This window comes from Saccopteryx bilineata, chromosome 1, assembly GCF_036850765.1.
Source record: "Saccopteryx bilineata isolate mSacBil1 chromosome 1, mSacBil1_pri_phased_curated, whole genome shotgun sequence".
Lineage (NCBI taxonomy): Eukaryota > Metazoa > Chordata > Mammalia > Chiroptera > Emballonuridae > Saccopteryx > Saccopteryx bilineata.
The window spans coordinates 342,012,239-342,039,055 of record NC_089490.1 but is presented as its reverse complement, the minus strand read 5'-3'; the positions used below and the strand labels follow the sequence as shown (position 1 = coordinate 342,039,055).

At 46.6% G+C, this 26,817-nt stretch overlaps 1 protein-coding gene across 2 annotated transcripts in view; it reads right to left on the bottom strand.

The window, feature by feature from the left end:
• The window catches only part of TENM4 (teneurin transmembrane protein 4), an 813,415-nt gene that overhangs the window by 156,077 nt on the left and 630,521 nt on the right, over nucleotides 1-26,817 (bottom strand). For both annotated transcript variants that reach the window (XM_066249328.1, XM_066249320.1), the window contains 3 exons: nucleotides 10,422-10,523; nucleotides 8,274-8,468; nucleotides 2,032-2,232 (listed from right to left, as the gene is read on the bottom strand). In XM_066249328.1, the coding sequence (XP_066105425.1) occupies nucleotides 2,032-2,232; nucleotides 8,274-8,468; nucleotides 10,422-10,523 (498 nt within the window). The remainder of the gene's footprint in view (nucleotides 1-2,031; nucleotides 2,233-8,273; nucleotides 8,469-10,421; nucleotides 10,524-26,817) is intronic.

Sequence of the window (26,817 nt, the reverse complement as noted above, 5' to 3'; positions counted from 1 at the left end):
AGGGTGCTTAGTGACTTCACCCAAAATCATACCTGCCTCCACGGGAGAATGTATGGAGTCTCATCAGGGATTAACAATGTATGGACAGTTATATACCTATCATAAATTAGCTTTGTGGCCACATAATGAACAATACCACCTAGTGTTGGTTTAAGGGAATCATTTATCATATTGCCATAAACAAAGCTATATAAAAATAATTATTGCTAAGACCCTGGGCATCTACGTTTTCAATCATGTCTTTACACAGGCCTTGCAAACAAGGAGAAAAGATCAATTTAGACTGTATTGAGCATCAATTTTCCAGCTGGCGTGGAAAGGTAAGTCAAAGTATTCCAAAGGTACAGATGTCACATAGATCTCATTTTTGCCAAAGGCCTCAAGCCTATTCCCTGACCACAACTGGAATTGTTAATACACACCATAATGAGCTAACTTGAGCTTCACTTTGTTTAATCAATGTGGTGTGTTAGGGAAAGTGATTTAGAGTAAAAAAAAAAAAAAAAAAAAAAAGAGCCAGAAATGCCATCACTTTTTAGCTGTGTGACACTGGGGAAGATTACTTAAAAATTTCTGGGCTTAAGCTTCTTTATCTGTTGACTTCTCTTCATTTGTTTGTTGTCTCCTCTCCCCTCTTCCTGGCTTGTAAGCTCACAAAGGCAGAACCCTTCCTACCTCTTTATCCCTTCCGATCAGGAGAGTATCTAGGTCACAGTAGGTGCTCAGTAAGTACGCACTGAGTAAAGCGTATTAATTGGTAGAGGGGGATGATAATGCTATGCATATAGGCTTATTTTGTGTGTGTGTGTATTTAAGTAGTGCACACTTTAAATGATAAATTAGAACTGAACATACCTACTATATACCAGTACTGTGCTAGGTGATTCACCTGTGTTCTCATTTGATCCTCACCTTGACAAGGTCTATAAATCACAAAGTGCTTACAAACAGAGGGTGCCCCTATAATTATCCTTTGAACTTTGTATGTATAAACTTTGTGATGAACCAAATACTACAATCGTGAGCACATTCAATCATGTGTTTATTCATTCGTTTGCTCATTCATTCATTCATTCATTCATTCATTCATCAGTGTTTACTGAGCAGCTGCTGTGGGCCAGGCCTGAGTGCTGAGAATGGAGAGGCGAATCAGACATGTTTGCTATCCTCGTGGAACTCAGAGTCTCGTGGAGGAGCTCACGAGACAGGCAAGTGGGGGCCAGACCCCCTGAGTTTGGACTTCATCATCAAATGAAGGAGTGAGTGAAACCAAAGCTCTCTCCTGGCAGATCTCGTGTGGGCACACTGCTCCCTGTGGCCTTGCCTCCAGGGATGACTTTGTAATGTGAGAGATGAAATTTTAGTGAAACATCTATTATTATTATTATTATTATTATTATTATTTGAGAAAGAGAGAGACAGGGACAAACAGACAGAAAGGAAGAGAGATGAGAGCATCAATTCTTTGTTGAGGCACCTTAGTTATTCACTGATTGCTTTCTCATATGTGCCTTGATTGGGAGGCCCCAGCCAAGCCAGTGACCCCTTGCTTAAGCCAGCGACCTTTGGGCTCAAGCCAGTGACCATAGGGTCGGGTCTATACTCTCATGTGTAAACCAGTAACCACATGCTCAAGCTGGTGAACCTGCGCTCAAGCCAGCACCTTCGGGGTTTCAAACCTGGGTCCTCAGTGTCCTGGGCCAATGCTCTATATATTGCACCACTGTACCATTGCTTGTTCAGACAAACTTCTATTATTATAATTAACATAGTTAAGGGCAATGTTTGGACTCTCAAGGCCACCACTATGAAAGGAATGGGTGAAGGTATGATCTTTCAGTCCTCTGCCCATCTAAGAGTAGAGGTTGAAGACCTCTAAAGTTCAGGAAAAGAGGAAGAACATTCAGTGACAAGGGGCAGGCGGGCATGTGTCTGAATCAGGGTCAGGGCACCAGTCAGGACTGAATGGTGAATGCATTACAGTGCAAACATCTCCCTCTGTCCATGCTATGCCCTTCTCCCCACTCTTACCGACAGAGCAGTCGTGTCCAGTCCAGCTTGGGTCACAGCTGCAAATCCCGGTGTCTGGGAGGAAGGTTCCGTGGCCTGAACACTGGTCCAAGCATGTGGCCCTGGGCGTCTCACAGTTGGTGCCTCCCCATCCCACAGAGCAGTGGCATTCGCCTCTCACGCAGACACCGCGGCCAGAACACGTGGGGTCCATGCAATCCACTGCGACACGAGGGGAAGAGAACATAGGTAAGCATCTGACCAGCACAGGTGAGGCTTCTTTAAGCAACGTGCTGTACCTTGTAGTTGAGTGGATGGGCTTCATGCACTCTGGTACAAGGACACAGATTTCCTGTGGAGAAGCCATTTGGTGTGGTGAAGAGCAGTAAGTCTAGCAAATGGTAGACCTGAGTTCTGGACTCTACCTGGCGACTGACTGTTTATCTCTCTGCATCTTGATTCCCTTACCTGGAGAAGGTGGATACAAACTCCTACCTCTTGGTTTTAAAGGGGACTGAATAATAAATACTTACCAAGTGTTCACACAGCGCCCCGTGCCTGCTATGTCTGTAATAACTGCAATCATCGAGGTTGATTGCTTTGTGCACTCCTGTGTCTCTACTTCCTAGAACAGTGCCCAGCACAGCAGAGGTATTCAGAATATCATTGTGGGACAAGCTATTATTGTTTACTACTTCATAATGCAGTTTTATATGTGTGACTGTGGTACTAAAATAGATTTCTTAATTTAAATGAGAATTTATTTCGCATTTAAGTTTCATTATATTTTTATCATCTTCCCAAAATTCTTATGATTGATATAAACTTTCAAACCTCACTGTTCAGACAAGCATTTGTTTTGAAATCTTTCCAGGCAAGCATTTCAATGACGGTTCAAAATTAAACATGGGTGCTTTGCACAGCTTATCCCCACGTGGTGGGTGAATGCTATAGCTGTAGCTCATAGACAAGCAACCCCCACAGGGCTCCCAGGGCCAAGGTCAAAGCACTCCAGAGACCACCCAGAAAGAGGGAATGGAACCAACTACTGTAGGTTACCTACTCTCTGCTTGCACTATAGGAAGTACTTTACATATCTCATCAGATTCAGTTTTCTCGATAACTGAAGCAAGTGAGGAATGTGAGGCTCAGAGAGCTGAAGGATTTATGCCAGATCATAGAGCTCAACCCTTCCAGAGAGGAATCTGAGGACAGGCTTGTCTGATTCTGAATCTAATGACAGTTCTGCTACTGGGTGGATTCTCCTGAATCAGAACTCTAGTTATGGGGCTGTACAAAATCGGCGGAGACTGCTAACCCTCCATGAAGCACGGCATAGAAGGGAAGAAGAGTCTAACTCATCACATGGCTCAGGTTCACAGGGGAAGTGCAAACAGGCTGCAGAGAGAAGACAGAACTGACGAAGGGAGTTGGCCCATTTCTCTACTCAACCAAAGTGTTGTTTTCAGGCAGTAGGGGATTCTATTCATCTTGCAATTGTAAGGGGAGAGTGGTGTTCTGGCCGGGGGCTCCAACATGGAGCTGTTGGAAAAACAGTGGTGATGGAGCTGCCATGAGTATAGTCAGTTTTCTCCTTACAGGAACTCATGAGGAAGGCTGATGCTGCAAAGGAAAGAACTTAGCATTTGATCTCTGAGGTCTAAGTTCAAGGGTCACAGGACAAAATGTACTGGTTTTATGACCACGGTCAAGTCACATATCCGCTCTGAGCTTTCATCTATAAAGCAGGTATAATAAAATTACCTAATACTCAGGTTTCTACGAGGACCAAATAACACTGAGGATTTGAAAAAAACTGCATATACTGTAAGTAGTTGGAAATAGTTGGTTTACTGTCCTAAAAGGCCATCCAGTAGCATCACTTAAGCAAACTGTGGTCAGAGCTCATTTATAATTCAGACATGTTTTTTACTTTATTTATCAATTAAATTTTATTACCCAGTATATTTGACTTTTGCACAAAAGACTGAGAAATCCAGCTTGGGTATATTAGAGTCTCAGACACAAATGAGCAGACTTAACAAACAGCACATTCCGGGGAGAACAGTCTGTTTATTCTGAGGGCCAGCTTATTAAGAAAGCTCTTTTACTATTTAGGTTTTTAAAGGACCTTAATAACCTAAATGATAAATAAAAAGACCAGAGGTCAGAAGTAACCACTTGCTAAAAACATAATAATTATAGCACAATAGCAACAACAGCAACTTTAATTTAGTCCTTCTGTGTCATACTTTGCTATAAAACCTTCTATATATATCATCTCACTTAACCACAACAAACCTCTGAGGTAGATACCATTTATCATCCTCACTGTACAGATGAGGGAACTGAAGCACAGAGAGGTTAAATAACTCGCCCAAGATCACAGAGTGGTAATTCAAATTTTTTTTTTTTTTTTACAGAGGAGAGGGAGAGACAGAGAGAGAGAGAAGGGGGGAGGAGCTGGAAGCATCAACTCCCATATGTGCCTTGACCAGGCAAGCCCAGGGTTTCGAACCGGCGACCTCAGCATTCCAGGTCGACACTTTATCCACTGCGCCACCACAGGTCAGGCGGTAATTCAAATTTGAATCACTCTGGCCTGATATAGATCTCTTGCTATTATTTCCTTTATAATCCTACTGGTTCAAACATACATTCATACACATATACAGACATAAACACATAAAATGGTTAAAAAGGTAGGAAAACAAAACAAGGAAAGAAACAGGGCAAAGTGGAGAATTAATCAAGTCAAATGAAGGCAATGAATCTCTTCTTTTATAGTCTCAGGACACTGTTTAACAATGGTTCAGGCATGATCTGTTAGAGTGCCTGGTAATTAAAAAGAATAAAAATCATAACAGTGATAAATTTTCATGACTTGCTTCAGATCTTGGAATCTCAGAAGGATTATTCCAGCCCATTACTATGATAATTCCCTAGATCCAGAGATTTTTTTTCCAATTTGACAGGAAATGAGTCATCAATTCCTACCCCAAGACCTATAAAGGTATTTCTAGCTCCGTGAATACCTGACCCCAGCTCTGGGTGGAAGTTGTCTCTGGGGTGCCCCTAAGGTCGGCTCTATAAATCTGCACTGTTAGCGAGCAAGTCGAAAGGGTGCCAAGTTTAGCCAGAGGCCCGTGGAGTCACAGCCCTGTTCTTCCTCAGAGACATTGAGTCTGTTAGGGACCCAGGAGCCAGCAAAGTGAATTCCACACTTTCAGAAGATGGTTCGGGCAGGGAAGGATCGGAAGAAACTATGAGAGGCTACCTCCAGGCAATTCATCCTCAGTCATCATTTCTGAGGGTCAACTTGGCAAATAGCGTTTACTCTCCAGGGAAATTTTAAAGAGGACTCTCAAGAAAAGGGGGCTTCAGGAAACCTAAGCTGAACTGACTGACACTCCTGCCTAGAGAACATTGTCCCTGCTTATCCTATACTTAGGGTCATTATCAATACCATAGTGATGCTCTACCAAGGAGTTCCTATGTAGACTGGGTCTGTCCTCCCTTTCTGGGGCCTCTGGGGTGACACGAACCCTAGAACAGATTAAAGTGGTCTCTTTCCATGCTGGCTGGATAACTCAGTTGGTTAGAGCATCTTCCTGATACACCAAGGTAGCGGGTTTGATCCCTGGCCAGGGCACATACAAGAATCAACCAATGAATGCATAAATAAGTGGAACAACAAATTGACGTTTCTCTCTCTTTCTCCGCTTGTCTCTCTAAAATCAATAAATAAAAATTAAAAGAATGTAAAGTGGTCTCTTCCCATCACACTGGGATGGCTTCCCACATATTCATGCTGCAGGGAACTGCGTAACACGGGAAGAATGGGCGGCTGGGGCGGGGAGGCGCAGTGCCAGGGGTTCTAGAGAATGTGGCGGGGGGTGGGCTCAACTTCATATAGACAGTCTCACTTAGCTTCCCCTCAGAAGAGGTGCCAAACAGTTATATATTTTCCTCTGAAGAGCCTGCCATTCAAGCCAAAATTTCTGGAAGAAGCTTAGCCCATTAATGAAATGATGAGTCCTGCATGGCCAGACTGTAAACACAACTCTTGCCCCAAAATGTTCCATGCTTCAGTGACCACACAGGCTATTAGATGTTTCTTCAGAATCAAAAACACAGTCTCATTTTTCACTGCAAAAGGCCTAAGTTGTTCTCTTCTGCCCTTCCCCCAACCCCCTCCAAGCATGGTTCAGGCTTTAAAAAAATATAGGGCAATAAACTTCAGAAGAAGGAAGCCAGAGGTGGGGGAGGAGTTAGCTTGTTAGCTGATGTTTTATAAACACAGTGAAACCCCCCTCAGAACAAAGTTGAGGGAAGAGGAGGGGCAGGGTGGGGGAGGGCAAAGGCCCCAAGAAACCCCCATTATAAACACAAGGACTATGCAGTGATGCTTCACCAGGGAGATAAAAATAATAGAAGGAATCAGTACCAGATGGCCCTCCTCAGAAAAGAAAGCAGCAAGAAAGACATTTCTTTTCAAATAGATAATGTAAATCAAAGAGCTAAACAACTTTTCTTCTCTTTGAAAGTACTCTTGTGCTCTGGGGCACCGTCCAGGGCCGGGGGAGCAGGACGACTCCCTCTCCTTGGCCCACACAACATGGTGGGGTGTGGGGGGAACGGCTCCACAGTTCCAAGAGAAACCTTCTCTTTGTTTTCCTCCCCTTCTCAGGGTCTTCACCTCAAGTGACTACACCGAAAAGGGAAAGCAGAGGCAGGTCCCCATTGTCAGGATGAGAAAGCCAAGCTCCTCTGTGCGAGGGGCTGGCACGCCTCCCCTTTCAGACAGCCCACAGTATCCACATGGACATTCAAGGTCTGAACCAGGACCTTCCTCACCCTTGGGGTCCACAGACAGCGTGTCTCAGAGAGGGGATGCTTTTCAGACACTAACTCTTTCCTGTTTCCCACTTCAAAATGGGCCCACTAGAGTCCCTCTTCTCTTTTAGAGAAAAGGATGCCTTGAGAAGGGACTGTCTGTTATACCCCAAATGGGTTTGATGATGAGCCCTCCATGCATGGAGCTTCTTCCACCCAGTGGAGAAGGTGCGAGGGGCCTAGACAGCGGACAGTGGGAGGTAAGGGCGACTAGCATCATCCATCAGTTTCAAAGGCAAGTTCATCCATTTCGAAAGCCCTTGGGTTAAATGAGTGGAGTAAACTAAAGCAGGAAGTGTGCTTGGGTTGTCCTAGAATACTACTGATAATGCAAGGGCTAACATTCACAGAGCAGTGACCGTGTGTCACACACTGAGCTGCGTGCTTCACATGGTCATTTAATTCACTCCTCATAACAGGCCTCTGAGGAAGGCATTCCCATTTTATAGACGAGGGAACTGAGGCTAGTTAATGGCAGAGCCATGACTCAAACCTACATCTGATGCCAGAGCGTGCACTCTTAAAAGCTATTCTGTATTGCTTGTGAATAAGACCCACCTTGCATCTGAAAATTCTATGTAGCCAAGAGGAAAGAGTACTGGATGGGAAGTGAGAAGACTGGGGTTGAATTCCAGCTCTGCTCAGCTCTAGGATCATGGTGATGTCATTGCCCTTCCCTGAGCCTCGGTTTCGTCATTTGTGAAACAACAGATATTTACTTATCTCACCTACTTAGATTTCCTGGGAAAGAACTGATGTCATGGTTATATCAGCAGCTCACTTTCTAGCCTTGATCTACACAGACATATATTTACTTATGAAAGAAAGAGACATGGTTATAAGACCTGAAAACTGCATAGCAAATGCACACACACATGCCACACACACAGCCGGGTATGATGATGGAAGGCAGAGTCTGGAGGTCTAAAATATACTCATACTTCAGAAATGGGGAGCAGATGAGCTTAAAGGGGAGTGGAAAGAACCTGGGCTATGGAGACAGAAAGATCGGGCTCAAACCCAGCCCTGCCAACTACTAGTTGTGTGACCTTGGACAAGTCATTTGACTCTTAGAGTCTCTGATTCTGCAACTATTAAATGAAGACGATTAAGCCTCCCTGCTGGGGTTTGAAGTTAAATAATACAAGGCTTCTAGCACAGAGCCTTCTCTTCCATTCACTGAGTAGGACCAAATTTGTTCTCTTCCTTTAGGATAATTACTGTTGCTGAAGGGTTCTGGCTCAGGAGCTGAGGGGATCACAGGGCAGCTCAGGTGGCTTCCTCTAGTCCATGGATGTCCTCTTGGCCCTGTGTGCTGATCTCTAAGTCAGAGCAGCATGCTGGGGCTGCCTGCATGCCAGTCTTACCTTCCTCGCAGTTCTCGCCCTTGTAGCCAGGGTTGCAGATGCAGGTGCCCATGATGCAGGTGCCGTGGTTGCTGCAGGTCACATCGATACACTGGTTGGTGGGCACATCGCACTCGGCGCCCTTCCAGCCGCTGTGGCACAGACACCGGCCCTTCATGTACTGGCCATTCCCACTACAGAGCACGGGGCAGGAGGCTGGGGAGACAGCAGAGTAAGCCTGGCGCTGGGACGAACCAGAGCGCACTGCCCCCGCCAGCCTCTGTCCCTTTCTCCCCTGGGCCCGCGGGCTTGACGAAGAGCCTCGAGTGCTCTGCCACAATTCCCACGTGTGCCCATCTGTCTGCTCCTCTTGTTTTACTTCATTCTGGCTCAAACACATCTGGAGCTGTAGGCAAAGGGGTGCATTGCAGGCCTGGCGGACTGGACACCCACAGAACGCTGCTCCTTACATCCGCCTCACATCACTGGTGCAGCCCGGCGGGGCGCCTGGACGGAGGCGTCAGTCTGTTCCTCGGCCTGACTGGAAAAGACAGCTGGGCCTCCTGCTTGCTGCATCCCTCCCCCAACGCTCCCCTTCTAGTCGCGCTCCATCCTGCTTCCCCGCGCCTCATCTGCAGGACCACTTCCTGTCGTCTCTAACCTAGTGAATCTCAGTTTTTCTTGCCTTTCAGGCCTCCACTCAAACCCCATATACCACGGCCCCATAAGCAAGTAGCTGAGCCCAACTTAGCTCTGGAAAGGATTATCTTTTCATTCTACCTCTTAGCACAAAGGGCCTTGTGCACATCTGTACAAAGGACATGCTATAAAAATAAATTATATTTCATTGTGCTGTAAGTACCTACCGGCCTTAGTGAGACTCATTAAGGTGGTTTTATACATGACTCTTAACTCTGAGTGCATAATAGATGAGACGGTAATTCCTGTTAGAAGGAGCGACTCACTGCTCCTCTCTGCACCACGGTCCTGTGGCCCTCGCCTGGCATCTTTTCCTTTGAAAGCATTCAGCAGGTGATCGCTGTGCTTTCTCAGGGCTGCTGGCTCTGCAGCCATAACCAAGTCTGTTTCACGATAGAAAGAGTCCGCAGAATCCCCAACACAGTGTCACCTCACTGGATCTGCAGGGCACCATTTCCTCAGCCTGGGACACTATCCCTGGCTTCTACCAATGAACAGTGACTCGAGAATTAGGTGTCAGTTCCAGGGTCACCTCATCTGGGGAGCAGAGATAGCTGCTCCCTTTCACTCTGATAGGAGCTCCCTGCATGTTACCTCCCCATACTGTTTCTCACCTGTTAACCGTTTTGTAATCGTGGGCTCTGTCTGTCTCCCAGGCTGAGAGCCCCTGGGCCTGCCCAGTGTGGCAGCTCAGTGTCCAGCACAGGGCCAAGCCTGGAAGGGCAGGAAGCAAATGCCCGATGAAGGACTGGAGAGGCGGAGAAGCCAAAGGAAGGGGCCATTTGAACTTCCCAAAGGGAGTGCCAGATTCTCAGGACTACAGATCTCCTATGGCATTTTTCTTGTTAATCCTTCCAGGACAGAAATGAAGGCCAAACGCACAGGGTGGATGATGGGAAGCCTTTGAACTATCCCAATAGTGGTTATCAGTAGCACTGTATGTGCCCAAGTCTGAAACAACATCAGGATCCTGTGTGAAGAAGAGCGGTCTTGCCTTCCAAGTCCTTGGTGGTCTCAGCCCCGACCGCCTGTGCTCTGACAAGGCAGTAACTGAGCAATGGGTCACCCCCCTGCCCAGGGCCAGGAAGAAACCACACTGGCTGAACGTGAACTTCAGAGATGCTTGGCAAAGCCTGACCGCTCCTCCAAGGGGAAATCGACTTTTAAAAGGACCCCTCCTCCACTCCTTCTGCCCCCACAATGGGACACAAAGTTCCCGGTGGCTGCCCCTGTAAAGGCCCTTCCTTCCTGCCCTCCCCAGTCATGGACATGTGGGTCACAATGGCTGATGCGGCCACGGCTCTGCCCGCAGAGCCCCTCTCGGGTTGTTCTGAGGAACAGCCCTTGGGGGCCCCTCTCGAGAGAGTCAGGAGGTGGCCTGGGGTTCTGCACTTGCTCCGAGAAGTGGAACCTGAGCTGCCCGAGAGGCCTGGGGAGTGGAGGTCACAGGCCCGCACACAGAGCTCTCACCTCTGCTGCAGTCAGGGCCCAGGAAGCCCAGGAAGCAGTGGCAGGTCCCAGAGACACAGTCGCCATTGCCGTAGCAGTTGCTGGGGCAGTTATCCACCGACTCTGGGGGAGAAAAGAGGAGAGCTGAGAACAGACACTTCTTTCCCCAAACAGAGGGCCCAGGAGTCAAGCCTCAGATTAACCGGGACCCACAGGGTTGAGCTCTACTGGTCCGGTCATTGAAAGCAACCGATCAAGTTAGAAATTATGTTATTTTTACTCTTATTGAGTTAGAAATTACGTTATTTTTACTCTTACTGAGTTAGAAATGATGTTATTTTTACTCTTACTGAGGTTACATCTCAACTGATGTGAAGAGACGTGTTCTGGAAAATGTTTGCCTGAACCAACTTTTTAATCAATCAAATTTGTAATTGTAAATACATTAGAAAATTTTTACTAAACACATTGGGGGAAAAATAGTTTAACCTGTTATCATTGGTTATCTTTGGATGCTGGTTTATCGGGCTATTCTTGTGGTCTTGACACTTCCCTGTGTTTAACCTGATCCTCATAATGGGCTGACTGTCCAGGGTTTTTTTTTTTTTTTTTTTAATTTTTTTACAGGGACAGAGAGTGAGTCAGAGAGAGGGATAGATAGGGACAGACAGGAATGGAGAGAGATGAGAAGCATCAATCATCAGTTTTTCGTTGCGACACCTTAGTTGTTCATTGATTGCTTTCTCATATGTGCCATGACCGACGGCCTTCAGCAGACTGAGTAACCCCTCGCTCGAGCCAGTGACCTTGGGTCCATGCTAGTGAGCTTTTTGCTCAAACCAGATGAGCCCGCGCTCAAGCTGGCTATCCTGGGGTCTCGAACCTGGGTCCTTCCGCTTCCCAGTCTGACACTCTGTCCACTGCGCCACCACCTGGTCAGGCCAGGGGTTTGTTTTTTAAAGCATTTGTGAATCTTTCCTTTCCTACCTATGACTTTTCAACCATCAGTCCGGGTCCCCACCATCTCTCACCAGGCTAACACCACAGCCGCGTGGTTGGCCTCTCAGTCTCCTGTCTTGTGCCCTCCGCACCCTAATTCATCACCACCCAGCAGCCTGAGTGATGTTTTTGAAACAGATCTGATCTTATCGTTCTCCTGCGCTAAACCCTTCAACGGGAGAAAAATGAAAGAAAAAAAAAATCCAAGCCTGTTTAAAAGGCACAGGCATTTCACTGCATCTTCCCTTTGCCCTACCTGCACCCCTAGCACCTGCCCTCACGCCTACCTTTGCCAAGATGATACCGACTCCAGCTTTCCCTCACACTCAGACTGTCTGTGTGTGTGACACGCCAAGGGAATATAGAATTCAGAAAGATTTTAGTAAAAAAAATTGTCAATGTTTTATAGCTCCAGTTAGTAAACTCGTTAGCTAGAAAATCTGTGACATGGAACCGGCTGTGTGGAATTTGTCTATAACCTCGGCTGTGGAACAAAGGGAAAAAGTCGCTGTATTGTGAACGCCTTCTTTGTGCCATGTATTTCCACAAAGTTCCTTTCATTCACTGTCACCAAGTCCAAAGAATGAATTGCTATTCCTATCTTTTTTATTTTTATTTTTAATAAGATGGCTGAGGAATGAGGTGACTTGCTGAAGGCTACACAGATAGTATGTCATGGATCAAGATTCAAGCCTGGTCTTCTTAAATAATAATATGTTGTCTGAGCCTGAAAAAAAACTTCCTTCACAGCAGAAGCCAGGAGAATGAGCGAGGTGACAGATCTGTGGCACAGAAAGGCCAGTCCTGAAGACAGCATTGGACTCTGTTGGAAGGTAGAGAATTCTAGGACTCTTAGAGCTTAAAGCAGGGGTCCTCAAACTTTTTACACAGGGGGCCAGTTCACTGTCCCTCAGACCGCTGGAGGGCCGGACTATAAAAAAACTATGAACAAATCCCTATGCACACTGCACATATCTTATTTTAAAGTAAAGAAACAAAATGGGAAAAAATACAATATTTAAAATAAAGAACAAGTAAATTTAAATCAACAAACTGACCAGTATTACAGTGGGAACTATGGGCCTGCTTTTGGCTAATGAGATGGTCAATGTTGGTTTCATATTTGTCACTGCTAGCTGTAACAAGTGATATGACGTGCTTCCGGACCTGTGATGCATGCGTCTGTGTCACCGGAAGTAGTACTATATGTGAGCAACGCCGTGCTTTGTGGCACTGCCACATACAGTGCTCCTCTCACTGACCACCAATGAAAGAGGTGTCCCTTCTGGAAGTGCGGCGGGGGCCGGATAAATGGCCTCAGGGGGCCGCATGCGGCCTGTGGACCGTAGTTTGGAGACCCCTGGCTTAAAGGGTCCTGAGAGACCCTGTAGCCCAATGCTTTCATCTAATAGAGAAGGAAACAGAAACTACAGGGAAAGCAGTGACTCGCCCAAGGTCTCGGAGTGAGTCTGCAGTCGGAATGGAAAGTAGAGGAACGGGTTAGTAAGGCAGGGCAGCGTTAAGGAATCAGGCACATGTGTTAGCTCACAGCCATAGGTCCTGAAGCCAAGGCCAAGGCCTCTGCTAAATGAGATGCCACCATGTAATAAGGCATTTACAGCCTGATTGGGAGAACGAGTAACACTGTCACCTGGGCAGCAGCACCAGACACGGGAGCAGCTCTGCCTGGAGGTAAGGACACCTGGTTGGGAGGTTCCATTCTTCTGGTACCAGGCTGCGTGACCTAAATCAGTGGTCCCCAACCCTGGGCCGCGGACCGGTACCAGTCTATGGGCCATTTGGTACCGGCCTGCAGAGAATGAATAAATAACTTACATTATTTCCGTTTTATTTATATTTAAGTCTGAACGATGTTTTATTTTTAAAAAAATGACCAGATTCCCTCTGTTACATCCGTCTAAGACTCACTCTTGACGCTTGTCTCGTAAGTTTGACAATTATATTTAAAAATACCACAGTTTTTACATCGGTCGCATAATTTTATTTTGTGCATTTATCCGTCCCACCCTAAAGGCCGGTCTGTGAAAATATTTTCTGACATAAACCAGTCTGTGGCCCAAAAAAGGTTGGGGACCATTGACCTAAAGCAACTTCCCTCCCATCTCTGGGTCTCACCTTCCTCAGCCGTGAGATAAAGGGGATGGCAGAGATGATGCCTAGGATGGCTTCCTGTTCTAAAATTCTATGGGTCTATAGTTAATTAGAGGAGCAACTGTGTAGAAAAGGCATCCAGACAAGGGCATCAGGCCTTAAATGGAGCAAAGCACTTAGGGCCAATGCAATGACAGCTGACGTGGAGGGGGGGGGCTTTTCAGAGCAGGTGGGCTTGAAGAATGGCTTGGGTACGGATAGAGAAGGGAAAAAGTAGGGAAGTAGTGAGGAATTGATAGCATGATGCACTTCCCAGAAAGGTCTGTTCCTAACTGTCTGCCATTACCAACTCGGAAACAACTTTAGAAGTTGGGAACTAGGGTTCAAATGTGTGGTACCTTATGTGAGTGGGTGGAAAATTCCACTTACTCAATGTTGTTTCTTTGCTAACATGAGCAGCGTTTTACACTAACACAGAATCGAGGACAGGAGGGTCTAATCCAGCCTATGGTCTCATTTCAGGATAAAGTGGTCTGGGTCCCTGCACAGCGAGGCTCACAGCCGGGGCCCTGAGTACTTCTGCTCTCCGTTGCTTTTGCCTAGAAGAACCCATGTTCCCGATTGATACCTGTAAGTTAGAAGTGGCTTTTTAAACACTTAAAAAAATGGAGAATGACTTTAAAAGTTTTATATTGATAATTCTTTTAAAAATAAGAATTTTAAGTAATGTTTAAGGCAAGATTCTTTTCATTTTTAGCTACTGGCTACAGGTACAAATGGGGGTGGGTGGGTCCCACCTGCAGTATTGTGAAAGGACAGGACAGAGAGGCAGAGGCCTGGACTCTGGGTCTTGTTCTGCTGCTGAATGGCTGTGGGGCCTTGACCATGTCACTTCACCTTTTGGTGCTTGTTTCCTCATCCTTACACCTGCTCCTCCCATACCTGCCTACTGGGACACACCTATGCCTTCTTTCAAATCCAGCTCAGGTGTCACCTCCTCTGGCAAGCCTTCCTGATTCCTTAAGTAGGCCAAGTCACTCCAGGACATCTCTTTCCTCCACCCCTACTAAAGCCCCCCAAAGTCCCCATTATTGACTGTGAACTTCCAGAAACTGAGTTTATTCACTGTTGGGTTTTTTTGTTTGTTTGTTTATTTTTTAGGTAAGAGGAGGGGAGGTGGTGAGGCAGACTCCTGTATGTGCCCTGGCCAGGATCCACCCAGCAACCCCATCTGGGGCCAATGCTCAAGTACTGAACTATTTTAGAGCCTGAGGCTGATGCTTGGACCAACCTGAGCTATCCTCAGCACTCAGGGCCACACTTGAACAAATTGAGGTACTGGCAGTGGGAGAGGAAGAGGGAGAGAAGGGGGAGAAGGAGGAGGAGAGAAGTAGATGGTCACTTCTCATGTGGGCCCTGACCGTGAATCGACCCTGGGATGTTCACATGTTGGGCCAATGCTCTATCCACTGAGCCACTGGCCAGGGCCCAGAGGGGTCTTAAAAAACGTTCATTGTTATTACTGAAAGACTTCAATTAGATGATCTTAGCAATCTCTCCCAGATCTAAAATCCTATGGGTTAGTCCTCAAAACCATGGTATAAAATAATGAAATTACTATAATTACCAGTTGTATTTTTAACAGGATCAATTGCAGGTAAGTGTTATATACACACATTTTAGATTTTGATTTATGAGCCTGCAAGACACAAACCTGTTAATCATCTGCCAAAGAGCCTTCATTGTGGAAAAGTAGAGAAAGTGACTGAGTCTAGTGTTGGTTGCTAAATCTGACTGCATAGAATGCTGTTTGCTACAAAACTTGCCCGAGGCTGTTGGTTTCAGAGAAGGCAGAAGTTTTAGAAAACATGGAATAATTTTATGATAGTAACAAGGAAGCAGAAGGGAGACATTTGGAGAATATTTCCTTTTGATGAAATGTTTATGCATATAGTCTTTCTTTCATTTGGAAAGATTTCAACTACTTGTGGTCCACCTGGGATTCCACAAATAATGAGACCCCACCGACGAGACAGCTCTGTGCTAAACGCTGGTGCAGAAGTGACACTTGTCGGCTTGGGAGAAGTGTGAACTTTATTGAATAAATATGTTGTTATGTTTCTAATTAGCGTTTGGTGAATTTCTTCCCTTTCTAGTTCCTTCCTGCTTTGCTCATGTCCAAACTGCAGCTGCCTTAATTCTGCCGGACGTGTACCTCTAGATCTGCTCAACTCTAAACGAAAAATTCAGCTGACTGTGAATAACTGGCTTTCATAATTGGGTACAGAGTATATTGGAAAACGGGGGCCTTTCCACCTAGCTTCTGTTTTTCTATCACAGCAGTGGGTCTTGCTGGAAAATTATGATTCTCAGGAACTTATTTTCCCTTCCATTAATATTGGAATGCAGAGTTTAAATGTTTCCTTAGCTCCTCCCCTGGACATGTGTGGTGAGCGGCGTGTATTGCTCGGAATACAAAAGGGCATCTGCAAGAGGGAGAAAGACCCCTGTGCTCTTCCCTGGAGGAGACGCCAGAGACAGGAAAGCACAGAGGCCGCAGGGAAGCCACTGCAGCGCCTCGTTTTGTCTGCTTGCCACACCTTTCTGGAAGCAAATCATTAGCATCACCGTGTCAAGGTGAAGCGATGACAGATGATAAGTATGTCCTCCTGAGTCCAGGGCTAATGCCTGGAAAAGGCTGCCTTTATTTGCCACCTTCTGCTTTTCTGTTTTGAAACCCCAAAGCCTAATTTTGTAGGAAATAAGGAGACCACACAGGAAAGGCCTGCCTGAAGGACTGCTGGTCGCCCCATTGCCTCCTGGGCTCCTGTTTCACGGGGACAGTCACACCCGAAGAGGACAGCAGGCTCTTCTCCATCAGCTCCCGAGCCACAGGCACACCTGGGTGATGCCCTGGTCTGAGCAGGCACCCCTCTCTGGTCATAGGAGCCTGATGATGGATTCTAGCACTAAAGACAGGAACCAGCTGTGGGGTCGGAGCTTACTAACAATCCCTGGTTTCTCCCTCCCTCTCTCTGCTCACCCAGCACTACCCCTCCCTCCCAGCTCCTCCTCTGTCTTGTTCCCCTGCAATGTGCCCCTGATAACAGACGTTTGTGTTTACTGCCTACAACTCCTTCCTCTGCTTCCTTCGTCTCTCCTTAAGCTGCAAAAGCCATACTGGCAATCGTGAGTGCTCAGCTGAGGAGCCCAGGTCTGCCTATTGCCTGACAGAGATCCACTCTGATGCCTCCGTTGGCTTCTCTGAGGATGGATGCTAATGTTTCAGGCGAAAAGGAGAGAGCTTGGACTCTGGGACAGCCACTGGATGACTGGATGTATCACACTGGCTGCAGCTAATGACACTTATACTTCAGGTTACTTCTCTTACATCCTCTCTGACCCTGAAAGGGGACTGGGTTTATACTGGCAACCAAAATAAGAGAAGGAAACAAACTAGGTAGCATAACTGGATTTATTTGTTTTTTTGTTTGTTTGTTTTGTATTTTTCTGAAGCTGGAAACGGGGAGGCAGTCAGACTCCTGCATGCGCCTGACCGGGATCCACCCGGCATGCCCACCAGGGGGCGATGCTCTGCCCATGTAGGGCGTCGCTCTGCCTCAATCAGAGCCATTCTAGTGCCTGAGACAGAGGCCACAGAGCCATCCTCAGCGCCCGGGCAAACTTTGCTCCAATGGAGCCTGGGCTGCAGGAGGGGAAGAGAGACAGAGAGGAAGGAGAGGGGGAGGGGTGGAGAAGCAGATGGGCGCTTCTCCTGTGTGCCCTGGCTGGGAATCGAACCCGGGACTCCTGCACACCAGGCCGACGCTCTACCACTGAGCCAACCGGCCAGGGCCAGCATAGCTGGATTTAATTCTACAGCAGCTCAAGGTTGAGAGAAGACCAACAGATCTTCTCATTCCCTCAAATGGAACTGTAAAAGATATACCATATATCCTAGCTCATGCCTTATAATAATTATGAGAAATTGGAAACTTTGCCGCCACTTTAAAGTCTCAGATGGAGATTGAGATCTGACATCACTTTCTCAAGGTCACAACTATAAGGGCAAATCTGGTGGTGAACCAAGTTCTATTGGAAGCCAAAGTTTGTGGTGTGTGGCTTGGACCAAAGTCTGGGCTCTGGAGCCAGGCTACCTCTTACTAGTGATGTGCCCTTTGGACAGGTCATCTTTATTTTTTTTTATTTTTTGTGGCAGAGACACAGAGATTCAGAGAGACAGGAAGGGAGAAAGATGAGAAATATCAATTCTTCATTGCGGTTCCTTAGTTGTTCATTAATTGCTTTGTTATATGTGCCTTGACTGATGGGGGGGGGTACAGCAGACTGAGTGACTCCTTGCTCGAGCCAGCGACCTTGGGCTCAAGCTGGTGAGCCTTGCTCAAACCCGATGAGCCCAGCTCAAGCTGGCGACCTCAGGGTCTTGAACCTGGGTCCTCCACATCCCAGTCCGATGCTCTATCCCAGGGGTCCCCAAACTACAGCCCACGGGCCACATGTGGCCCCCTGAGGCCATTTATCCGGCCCCCCGCCGCACTTCTGGAAGGGGCACCTCTTTCATTGGTGGTCAGTGAGAGGAGCACATTGACCATCTCATTAGCCAAAAGCAGGCCCATAGTTCCCATTGAAATACTGGTCAGTTTGTTGATTTAAATTTACTTGTTCTTTATTTTTAATATTGTATTTGTTCCCGTTTTGTTTTTTTACTTTAAAATAAGATATGTGCAGTGTGCATAGGGATTTGTTCATAGTTATTTTTTTTTATAGTCCAGCCCTCCAACAGTCTGAGGGACAGTGAACTGGCCCCCTGTGTAAAAAGTTTGGGGACCCCTGCTCTATCCACTGCGCCACCACCTGGTCAGGCTGCAAGTCATCTTTAAACACCAGTTTCCTCACCTATAAAATGGGGTTAACAATAGCACCCACCTCAGAGGGTTACTGCATGCAAAGAGGGTTGGCCAGGACTTGGCAGAGTTGGTATTCTGGTTTGAAGGAAGGGTCAGACATGCATTTTATTTGTGAACCAAAACAACATCCTAACTTGTTCTAATGAATCTGAAGCAGGCAGTGTGGGTTAGTGGGGATAAACACACCCACCCACATGCATATAAAACACATAGGAACTCCCCACGGTTAAAACGGGAAAGGAAGCAAGCACTGTTGTGAATGTGAAGAAGGCAGGGTGTTTGGATAAACTACCTCCTGAGGAAGAGCTCTGTCAGAGTAGATTAAACCTATTGTCTCTCAGAAGCCCAAACACAGGCAGACTTATGCCAACATCTGAAAGAACCTTCCTCCCTCTGTACTCTAGATTGGCACTGGGCAGGTGCCAGGTGCTGGAAAGCTGTTCCATGGCCCGGGAGGTGTCAGTCCCTGTAGATGCCTCAGCTTTCTCAGCAGATGATGGAATTCAAAGGCTTTTCATCTGCAACAGTCTATTAGGTCAATACAATGACAAAAATTTGACAAGGTCCCTGACAGCCCAGCCTTGAAGCCAGTTCTGCATTGGCATTTGAACTGGGAGATCTGTTTTCAATCATACCCAGAAGTCTACCAACCACCATTAAGGGGAACTCTAAGGAGGGGGCTGAAGAAAAAGATTGTTCCCTTGATTATATTCAGTCTTGGTTCTTTGTTAATTATTTATTTGTGGAAAGACCATATTTCAGTAAGATGGTGAACTTGAAGACAAGCATCATGTCTGGTTCTTCAGAGTCTCGTGAGAACTACACACAAAGGAAGTCCTCAGTAATATTAATTGTTGAGAAAGTAATCAGGAATATAAAGGGGAGATGAAATGTAGGACAGAGGTCAGGGCCGTATGCATGGTACAACAGTCACACTTAAAAGGACAGCTGGTGGCCAACGGGCTATTGTTTTCACTCCTGTATTTGTTCTATACAATGCCTAGAATGAAGGGTGTGACAGGAGGTTCAATTCTGCATTGTGCTCTCAGAACATATTTGGAGTTCAACAGTTCACATCTGGGGGCCACATTTAAGAGCCTGATAAGATTAATTGGAACGTGTTCATCAAAGAAGAACCAGAAGGATAAAGAACTTGAAACCACATTTCAAATAAAGAATTCTTGAAGGAATTGGAAATGTGGCTTACTAAAGCATTATGAGCTCTGTTTTAAAATATCTGAAGGGCTGATATGTGAAATAAGGATTAGAATTTTGTTTTGTGGCCCTAAGAGGTTGGCCTAGGTCCAATGAGTAAGGAACTAGAGTCCTTGGGAAATGGACTTGGTTCAAAAGTAGAAAGAACTTTTTAAGAGACAGAACAGAATGCTGCTTACTATGCTGGGTTACAGTCTGGGGTGAGGATGTATGTACCCAAACGTCGTAAACTTCTTAAGGGCAGTAAATGTGTTATTTATCTCTGAGTTTTCAATAAATACTATCACCCTTGACTCAAAGCAGGTGGGGAATGAATGTTTGTTGGATGACTAAATGAATAGACTAGGTAACCTATCAGGTCATACATGTTTAGTCACTGGGTGTATCCAAGAAGACGGCAAATTAATGACAGGTGGGGATACTGTAGGAGGATTCAAGATAAACTGTATGGCATCTTATAAACCTGAAATTGTGTGATCATATGAGTCGTAGTAGAAGGGAATATGCCTGGCCTGTATCAAGAAACTTGGGTTCTAGTCCTGCGTCTGCCACTGGCTTGTTAGGTGACCTTGGCCTTGTCCCTTTCTCTCAGGGACTTTCTTTTCACCTCCAAAATTCATTACATTTATTCAGCAAGTATTTACTGAGCATCTACTCTGGCTCGGGAAGTGTTTCTTTTTTTTTCTTTTCTTTTTTTTTTTTTTTTTGTATTTTTCTGAAGCTGGAAATGGGGAGGCAGTCAGACAGACTCCTGCATGCACCTGACCGGGATCCACCCAGCACGCCCACCAGGGGGCGATGCTCTGTCCATCTGGGGCGTCGCTCTGCCGCAATCAGAGCCATTCTAGCACCTGAGGCAGAGGCCACAGAGCCATCCTCAGCGCCCGGGCCATCTTTTGCTCCAATGGAGCTTCGGCTGTGGGAGGAGAAGAGAGAGACAGAGAGGAAGGAGAGGGGGAGGGGTGGAGAAGCAGATGGGCGTTTCTCTTGTGTGCCCTGGCCGGGAATCGAACACGGGACTTCCGCACACCAGGCCAACGCTCTACCACTGAGCCAACCGGCCAGGGCCTCGGGAAGTGTTTCAAGGGAAGTGGATGACTTGGATGATCTTTCAGGTCTGACATCCTGTGATCTGATGAGTTAAACCAAATTGTCAGTCCTTAGAAAACTACACAAACAGGAAAAAGGAAAAATGCTTACATCATCACCAAGTTTAGGGCCTGATGGAGAAAAAGGAAGTTTGCTGTTTAAGGGCTGACTCCAACTCTTCAAACCTCCCTGCTGTATCCTCAGAGAGCTGGCATCATATTATCATCTAGCCTGGGAGGCGGTCTCCGGTGAGTCACCAAGGCTGGTGAGCAGGGATGGGACTGGAGAGCAAGCGGCTCACTGGCTGCTTCTAGCTAAGAGAGCCTCCATCTTTTCCTGGGAACGTAGGCAGCAGCTTCCACAGATGTCAGAGTCTGCGCCGTGGGCTCTGGTTCTGCTGCCTTTCCCAGAGAATGCTGCACATGCACTGTCTCCTCCCATGCGCCGTCACCATGTGCCCGAGAGGCCAGCGGGACACACACATCAAATGGGAATGAGAGTGGTAGGGGCTATGCTGTTTGAGAGCATAAGGGCCTTCAAAGGAGAGGGGCTGCTCGCATGTTGGGAGACACTCTTCCTTCCTTTATAGATGTATCAGTCCCCCCAACCACCCTGCTCCTTCTGAGGAGCGCTGCTCCACCCACAGTTCCTGCCTACGCAGCAGGCACAGGTGGACCAGATGATGCCACCTCCTCACTGATCTTAGGTGATTGGACCAGGATGACATGTGACTCAAGGATACTCAATCCATTGGTTGACTGGCACTCTATGACATGGTCAGAATCCCAGACCCTCTCGTATGTGAACTAAAATGTACCCAGGGAATGTGGCAGTTGGTGATGAGCACGGAAGCCGAAAGATATTATGGGAAGAAGGGGCTGTGAGGGTGACTCCGGCCAGGTAGGGGCCAAAGTTCAGAGGAAGCAGTGCTGCGTGAGCAGAGGATGGTGGCTTGTCCTCAGGGATTGGTGAATGGAGCTGCAGGTCCGAAGGGCGAGCCCCAAGCAAGAGGCCATGCAGCACAGAAGAAGAAGAGAATGAATGGTGTCCCTGCAGCTGCCTGCGCCTCCAGAGGCTTTTCAGGGCCTCCTTTAGTCTCAAACCATGAGAATCTTTTGGAAACTACTTCATTGCCACACCTACCATTCCTTGAGGTTTCTTGAGTGTGTTTTTGTGCCTTGTGACTGAAAGAACCCTGGCACTTTCATTTACCTTAGACCTTAACAGGCTCTACCTGGTAGTTTGCAGGCTTTGATGATGACTGGTAAGTGTGAGACAATGTTTTTTAGCACTTTTACATACAGTTTTATTTAATGATCCTTACAAGAGCTCTGTATGGAGAGAGGAAGGTGCTATTTATTATTCCCCGTTTTGTAGATGAGAACATGAAGGCACAGAGAACTTGCTGAAGGTCATGTAGCTAGTAGGTGAAGGGGCTACCTAATCCCACCTAATCTGGGGGTTCCTCCATTACACCACCTGCCGGTCCGATAGAAACACATGCTGACCCCACTCCTTCTGCCGTCGGTCTGTCAGTTATAGGGTGGGGACAACACAAAGGATGCTGCCAGGACCAAGAAATCCCAAACAGTACCTATTTTGGTTTTGTGAATTGAAATTCTGGTTTTAAAACATATCTACTAGCATTCAAAAATCAAAATGCAGTTCCAGCCGTTCACAACCGCATCATACTGGACAATCATATTGATCCATTTACTCAATACCCTTCATTCATTCAGACAAATTTCTGTGGACTTCTCTGTGCTGACACCATCAGGAGGATCCAAAGGGAGGTCCTTGTTCTCAAGGAGCAGTTGAAAGGCCTTAGACCTTGTAGTAGGAATAGATCTGTGTCTAAATTTCAACTTTTACTTCTAAGGGTTTGACTTAGAGTAAGTCACTGTATCTGAGATCTCAGTTTACATGCCTACAAAATGAAAAAACCACTGTCTCATACCCTGTTGTGAAGATGAAATAAAACCACTATATGCATACACATGAATGTGTGTGCATACATATATTATATATGTAGACATATGCCTGGTACATAGAAGTTGCTCAGGAAATGTTGCTTTACTCCTATCTCTTGGATAGTGTCAGTGATCATTAAATTTTAGCCTGCGTCAGTCCGCTGAAGGGTTTGTTAAAAACATAGAATTTTAGGCCGACCCCCAGAGTTTCTGATATAACAGGTCTGGGGTAGGGTCCCAGGAGATGCCAACGCCCTTGGTTTGGGCACCACATTAAGAAGCACTGGCCTGGAAGAAAGGCTGAGACTTTACACACAGGTCTATCAAAACAAGCCAGAGGGGACAGAAAGATCCAAACTCAGCAAGAATGCACACAACTCGTGGACTTCCTCCAACGAGGAGGGCCTGGTCTTCCAGGAGGTAGTATTTCAATAACTCTTGAAGAACAGGCATCCTTTCGAAATGCAAAGCAGTTCTAGGCAAGAAGGGGGTCCAGCAAGCCAGATCCAGAGTAACCACCTTTGCCGTGCCCACGCAGTGACCTGCTGATTGTCATGCCAATTGCATGTCAAGTCTGTCTTCAGAGCAAATTATTTAAGAACTCAGTTTTTTTAAAAGCTCAACTCAGTCGCTGGTTGGAGAGTTTTATCTAATGAACATCACTTTGTGTTGAATTTTTCTGTGATATCAGACCATGGGGGAACAGAAACAGGCTCTGAGGAGGTGTGGGGAGGGGGAACTGCTAATTATTATCCAATCATTGGTCAGAGCTTGTCAAGCTCGACACTGCTTACAAACCACAAGCAAACCAAGTTCTGCTTCCCCCCTTTATGTCAGCACGGTCAGGACTGAAGACACACTGAACTATGGAAAGATGACCGAGATACCTGTGGGTTAAAACTCCCACACTAGCCTGGACCTCACTTGGAAGATAGAAACGTCTGGTCAGTGTCACCTGTGGCCTGACCCATTGTGTCCACATTCTAAGTGGACTTCTGCCTGCAGCCTTGTCCCTTTCAGTCAGTCTGTCCCTGTCAGCCGCTGCTGTCCCCTGGGAATTGTGTCTCTCCAGGTCACTGCTCCATAGTGTCTAGTGTAGTTATCACAACCTGGAGGACTGTGGATACTTTTGCTTGCAAAACATTTATAAAATTTGCCTGACCAGGTGGTGGCGCAGTGGATAGAGCGTCGGACTGGGATGCGGAAGGACCCAGGTTCGAGACCCCGAGGTCACCAGCTTGAGCGCGGGCTCATCTGGCTTGAGCAAAAAGCTCACGAGCTTGGACCCAAGGTCGCTGGCCCCAGCAAGGAGTTACTCGGTCTGCTGAAGGCCCACGGTCAAGGCACATATGAGAAAGCAATCAATGAACAACTAAGAAGTCGCAACGCGCAACGAAAAACTAATGATTGATGCTTCTCATCTCTCTCTTCATTCCTATCTGTCTGTCCCTGTCTATCTCTGCCTATGTAAAAAAAAAAAAAAAAAACATTTATAAAATTGGAATTAGTTGCTAGATTTTTTTTTTTTTTGAAGGAGAGTCCATAGGAAACTCATGCTGGTTTGGAAAAGTCCAGCATGACAACACCCCCTCCCATTTGGGAGAGGCCGGAGCCTGAGCCTGCCGTCCTCCTGCTGCAGTGGTCGGCTGCTCTGCGTCCTGTGCCTGGCCCCGAGCACCGCGCATGCGTGGCCCTCGCGGGAGGGGTGTTTTCCCTTATCCCAGTCTTCATGCTGTTGCCATAGTCACATACCATTTGTCCTATTATTCACTTGGGTTTGTTTTGGGGTTTTTTTTGACTCATTTATTTTCTTAAAAAATTTTTTTTAAAACAGACATTCAATATCATTATGAAATAATGATTTGACATACTTAATTATACGTTTTTCCAGTTTACTAAAATAAATTCATAATTTTTGAAATAGAATCTGTCTATATATATGATCTAAAATAATCCCAAGAGCTATACCTTTGGAAACATTGGCAAGGAGAAAGCCCTAATTTCTGAGCCAGGAGTTTAAGGCTCCAATTTCCCTTTCTACACTCCTTTGCCACGAGGGTCCTCCTCATGTCCACTCTGTGCTGCTGCCAAGCTGCTCCCCACCCACTCCCGTTGGCACCCTGATTGGGCCAACAGTGGTGACTTCACCTGCAAAGCCCTCCCTGCACCCCCTGGCACTGTTCACATTCTAACCATCTTTCATGGCACAGTTTAAATGCCACCTCTTCCATGAAGCCTCCCCAGATTCCTTCTAGCAAGAGAGGTTTCTCTTTCTCTCATCTGAATCCTAATAGCACTATACCTTGAATTATAGTTATTTTATCAATATGGCCCCTTTCCCCTAGTAGATTGAAAATGGCTTCAAAGTAAGGGATCCATTTCCAATTCCCTGTCCCATCTGTGTCCTGAGTGACTGGCGCCTGGTCTGGAGCAGCTATTCCCTCAGCACTTGTCAAATAGTAAATGACAGAGGGCAACTTGTGGTTGATTTCTGTCTCAAATCCTGGATGCTGGGCTCCTTCTGTAGGGTCTGGATGGGTCAACTCCTTGCTTTTTTTTTTTTTTTTTGCTTTTCATTTGTTTTTTCTAATTTCATGTCTATAAATTATTTTCCAGACCTGAAATTTCGCTTTCATTTCTCTTCCTCTGGGCCTGTTACATTCAGCTAGACCCTGTATTGGGCTCTCTTCTCCCGAAACAGCACTAACCATGTGTTTGGGGAACATGCAATAAAAATTTTTCAGGGCCCCAAATCTGTTCTCTAGCAAGAGCTGTCAAGATGGCTTCTGTGAATTATATACTTGAATTACTTCTTCCAGGACATAACACAATAAAATGATTAACAAGAAGGATCAATTCTCAGACCTTGGTGAATTTTTCTTTACAATAATTATAATGTGTGTTGGTCTGTCTCACAATGATTTGAACAGTATTTCTTTCTTATTTATCTAGTAGGTAACACTCAACATAATAACTTGGGTGTATATCTTTGGGCCAGAGGCCAAGTTGGACTTCTGTTGGACACCAAATCCTATTAGAGATCATGGTAATGTAATTATATGTTCAAGTTAAATATTTTATAGCTGCTCTAGCCACCTAGACGGATCACTCCCTCAGCCTCTGGGCAGAAACTGCCCATTGACAAAAGTGAAAGCTACATATCTTACAAGGGACTGAGAAATAGTTGCTGCTGTGAAAAGTTTATGAACCTTCTGGCCACCTCTGTGGCTCTGGCAGCAGCAGGACTTTAAGACACCATTAGGGTAGCTTGTAACACAAATGTGAGCTCCCGCCTGGCCCTGAAGGCAAGGGAAGTCTCCCCATTTCCCTCGTCAGGAAGAGGCTGGCCGGCCCATGTGCCAGGGCTGTCTGCTCTCCGCCTAGTGAGAGGTCTGGGAGCAGTCTAAGCTCCTGCCCTCGGCTGTGTGCACGCCTGAACGACCAGAGCCAGCGGGGTCCTTGGAACACTGGACTGCAGCCCTGGGGCTGGCCAGCTTTCTTCCTCGGTCCCTGTTTCCTATACTTGTCCACTGGGCTGGAGGGTGAGCACAAAGCTGGGCACGGTCAGCTGGGCCCTGCCTCCCTGTGCTCAGTTCCTCAGGGCTGGGTCCTGCCTCTGGCATAACGTGACTTGACTTGGCTGAAACTCCCTGACCCATGACTGAGCATGGACTACGCAATCAGACAGTCCTGGGTTTGACTTCCAGTTCTGACTCTCCCTGACTGTACAACTCTGGACAGATTTGGGCAGGCCAGGACAGAAGCCTGGTGAAACAGAAGGAGTACAGGCTTTAGAGTGAGATCCTAGGTGTTCTACCTCCTGTGTGACCTTGAACGAGTCACTTCACCTCTCTGCATACTACTTTCCTTGTCTGTAAAATGGGAGTGACTCTACAGTGTGTGACACACAGTAGGTATTACAGCATTAGCAGCTGAGCGACCAAGGATTCGGGGCCGTGGGCCCTTTCAAGTGGGTTAGTATTTCCTGGCTGTCCTCTGGCTGACCTCGGCTCATTTCTCCTCCCTCAGGGGCTCCCGGCATGCTGTGTGTGTGGGTATGTGCCATTTCTGACAACAGGAGCCGGCTCTAAGCCTGGGAAAGCA